Here is a 4,095-nt window from a genome sequence, read left to right on the forward strand (position 1 = left end):
CATAATACTGTATATACATAACATGCACATGCACAGTCATTGTACACTGTTAATTAACACACAAACACACACAAACAGAAACGCACACACCTACACACAAACACCCATACAAACACACACAAACACACACCCACACACATACACACACAAACTCACATAGACACAAACACACATACACACACACAAACACACACCCACACTCAAATATACACACACATACATACACAAATGCACATATATATAGATCTGAAAAACATACACATTTTACCATCATACTGTATATACATAACTAACATCACATGCACAGTCATTATACACTGTTACACACACATAGACACACATTTATTTCTCTTTTTTTGTTTGTTTTACTTTCTCATTTTCTTTCTCATTTTCTTTCACTGATTTTCTTTCTTTCTTTCTTTCTTTCTTTCTTTCTTTCTTTCTTTCTTTCTTTCTTTCTTTCTTTCTTTCCTTATTTCTTCCTTTAATCCCATCCGCTGTTCTTGCATCTTTGTTAATTTCCCCCTTCCTTAATTCCTTCCCTCGTTTCCGTCTTGTTCTTTTTCTTTTCCTTCCCTCCCATATAAATTAATATATATATGAATACATGTGAACTTATATAAGAAATTAGTAAGAAAATCTCAGTTTTAAAACATCTGAATGTGCAGACATCCCACTGCAGACATCTCAGACGAGTGTTCTCATTAAAACTCCTCCAGCAATCAGCACAGTAATTAACCTCCATCACGAGGAGCATAACGGCCTACAGAGCACATGAGGGAGTGTGTGTTTGTGTGTATGTGTGAGAGAGACAGACTGAAGTTCTGACCTGGTTTTGGAGTTATTTCTAGCCCACATTAACACGAGTGTAAGGGATTGAGCTGTGCTGCTCTTTCAGAGACACACAATGCGTCAGATCCCAACAGTTATCAAACAGCCACAAAACCTTCACCAACTTTCATCATGTTTATGGTTTCACATCATTTTCCCCCATCACAAGATTTTGACATCTTTAGAAGACTTTAAGCTTTTCAACAGCTTGCTTTATCATTATACAAATTGTATCGTAAACAAATTATTTTGGTGTTAGAAATGTAGTTCGTACTTTTATAGCCCTGCCTGTATAAATTCATATTAAAAAACAGATTTCACACATTTGCAAAGTCAGCTGTCACAGAATGAATAAACATTAGTTTGTTCCATTGTTTTTGTGTTATGTATACAGTTGAGAAAACCTTTTTCATAGATCTGATAAAATGTCCTGTTTCCTGCTGCAAGAAAATCAGTGGGTTAGTTTCACAACTATGTAAGACAAATTGAAAAAAAAATTAAGCTGCTGACGCCTGAGATAGGCACATGCTCCCCGTGACCTGAGAAGTTAGGATAAGGGGTAGAAAATGAATGAATGAATGAGTTAAGCTGCTGTTATAACAGACGATGCAATATACTATCTTTGAGCTCATGTTTAATTTATAAATTAGCATTTAGAATGTAGCACTTACAGTATAGAGGTCTCTGCTATATTGTAATGAGGAAAGGAAACATGTTTGTGCATTAAAATATAACAGTGACGTCTATAAATTCTACATTGTAAATGCTCATTTATACAATAAACCTGTGCTCAAAGATAATTGGACAGGCCACGCCCACTACAGACAAACCTTGAGAAAAATGAGTGACTTGTTGCCTGTTCATGAAACTTGACAAATTCTGATTGGTTGATAATATCGATGATATTATTAATAACAATAATAATACAACTAGATGAGGTAGAAGGCCAGGGTTGATGAATTGATGCATGTCTTTTTGACGGAAAAAAAAAACAACAGAAAAAAATTCTGTTCAAGTCCAACATTGCTTTTATTTAATCTGTGTGTCTCAGCATTGTGTCGCCATATTACAGAGCAATAGAGACGAAGATTTAATACATTTACGGAGCCCTGATTATCTTTGTTAATTTTAATTTTGGATGCTGTGAAGGTGTGGTGTCACACTGCGGGGCGTACGTGGCACACATGCAGTACGCATCATGCCGTATTATCCAACACACACCCAACATGTACATCACATCCTCATGGAAACTATCAACCAAGGAAAGAGGCTCGAACACAGCAATATCATCTGCTGAGGAAAGTTAAAGCATGAAATAAAAAAATAAAAAACAAGGTTTCACAATAATGATGCCATTAACTAACGTTATTGTGTGTGTTGTGATAAATGAATACCTACAGTGTAAACTCTTCCAGTGTAGCACTTATACAAAGTTCAGTTATTTCAGCACTGTGTAACTACATACTGTAAGTGAATTCTACACTGTTCTGTGTTCTATGTGTTTATTTTAAAGTATACAAGTTAAACTAATAATTAAGTGTAAATCTTAAAAAAGGTTCAGCTACCGAAGGTGTTACAGTAACATAAAATGTGAAAAAGTAGCTTTGATGTACAATCCAGGACATTTTACACTATAAAAGTTTACACGATGTTTAAAGGTTCATTTTATACTGTAATTACACTGTACTGTTAACAGTCATAGTGTTAATTCGATATCTAACGGATCTACATCTCCAACGTAGACGTTAACACTACTGTAAAGACTTAACCACAGTACTCACAAGTTAACTGTGTTAACTAAAATATGTAGGTGTTCATTTTATAATCTAAGAATTAGTTTGAAATGAACATTGTATGTGTTTAGACTTAACTGTATGTGATAATGCTATAGGTGTTAATTCTGAGTGAGTTAAGGTTGTAGGTGTTATTTTGACACAAAATCACTAGGGTTAGGGTTCTGATTCATATGACACCTATTTAAAAATGGAATTTAATTTGATTTATTTAAACATTCCATGAGTTACTTCTACACACAAAGAGTTCATTCTACACAATAAAAGTTACCAGCAATTTTGTGTCAATAGTGTAGGTTTTAATTAAACAGTTTTGTTAATTCTTCACAATATTATAAGATATAAGTTTGGTGTTAATTCTACACACTGCATGTGTTGTTTTAACAGTCTTGTCCATTCATCATTAAGAGTTAAACCCAATACTGTATCCTGCATGACTTCATGACACACTATAAGTTAATTCTACACGCTAAGATTTTAACTCTACACACTATATTTTAATTCAGCACAAAAATACATTAAAACATTAAAAGACACTTTGGTCATCTGTCCTTGCGCGTGTCCTCACAACTTCACCAACCTGTTGAATGCATAGATCACAGCTGTATTTTCATCCACACGTGTTTAAAGCCTCTGCGTTCTTACCTGGCCGAAGACTGACTTTATGATCGGACGCAAATCCTCATGTGTCTTTTCTCGCGCTGGCGCAGGGTTCGTTTTTGCGCTTTGGCTCGAACCCTTTCGCGGGTTTGATGGATTGGTTTCGTCTTTCGGCTTCGATGTTTTCTCACTCTGAGGTTGATTAAGCGATTGCTTGCGTCTCGTCCTTTCCTCCTCCTGCTGGCTCTTTTGGCCGCGTCTCACGCCTCCGTTCCGCGTGTTTCCGCGCGCGCCTTCTGCGGGCTCCTCGTTTCCGGTGTCCCCGGGATGCTGGGGATGCTGATGTTGACGGTGAGCCGAGGATCCTATCAAAGATGTTTTAGACTCGCTCTTAGGAAGCGAGGAGCTCATTTTAATCTAGCAGTAATATCAGTGGAGGTAACCTTGTGTGTGTGTGTGTGTGTGTGTGTGTGTGTGTGTGTGTGTGTGTGTGTGTGTGTGTGTGTGTGTGTGTGTGTGTGTGTGTGAGTGAGTGTGAGTGAGTGTGAGTGAGTGAGTGAGTGTAAGAGAATGTGCTTCTTCTTGAGAAAGAAATATATATATATAGAGAGACAGAGATAGATAGATAGATAGATAGATAGAGAGAGAGAGAGAGAGAGAGAGAGAGAGAGAGAGAGAGAGAGAGCTGTAAGATGGTACTGGAGGAGTGTGAAAAGAGTGTGCTGGAGAGTGCTGTCTACACCCCTCCAATAGAATCCCTGTATTATGATGAGGAGCATATAATCAGCCTCCACACACACACAGATGAACCATTTACAGAGCGAGAAAATTGAGATGCTATGTACATCTGAACCACTTTATCTATGTGTCA

The 4,095-nt window shown here is 37.0% G+C and overlaps 1 protein-coding gene across 2 annotated transcripts in view; it reads right to left on the minus strand.

The window, feature by feature from the left end:
- Window positions 1-3,728, minus strand: part of cabp1b (calcium binding protein 1b) — a 22,820-nt gene extending 19,092 nt beyond the window's left edge. The window contains exon 1 of one of the 2 annotated variants that reach the window (XM_047805003.1): window positions 3,270-3,728. In XM_047805003.1, coding sequence (XP_047660959.1) covers window positions 3,270-3,635 — 366 coding nt within the window. In that variant the 5' untranslated portion in view covers window positions 3,636-3,728. The remainder of the gene's footprint in view (window positions 1-3,269) is intronic. The other variant, XM_027140981.2, reaches the window with a different exon arrangement.
- Window positions 3,729-4,095: the final 367 nt, after the last annotated feature.

Source organism: Tachysurus fulvidraco, chromosome 20, assembly GCF_022655615.1.
Source record: "Tachysurus fulvidraco isolate hzauxx_2018 chromosome 20, HZAU_PFXX_2.0, whole genome shotgun sequence".
NCBI classification, from domain to species: domain Eukaryota; kingdom Metazoa; phylum Chordata; class Actinopteri; order Siluriformes; family Bagridae; genus Tachysurus; species Tachysurus fulvidraco.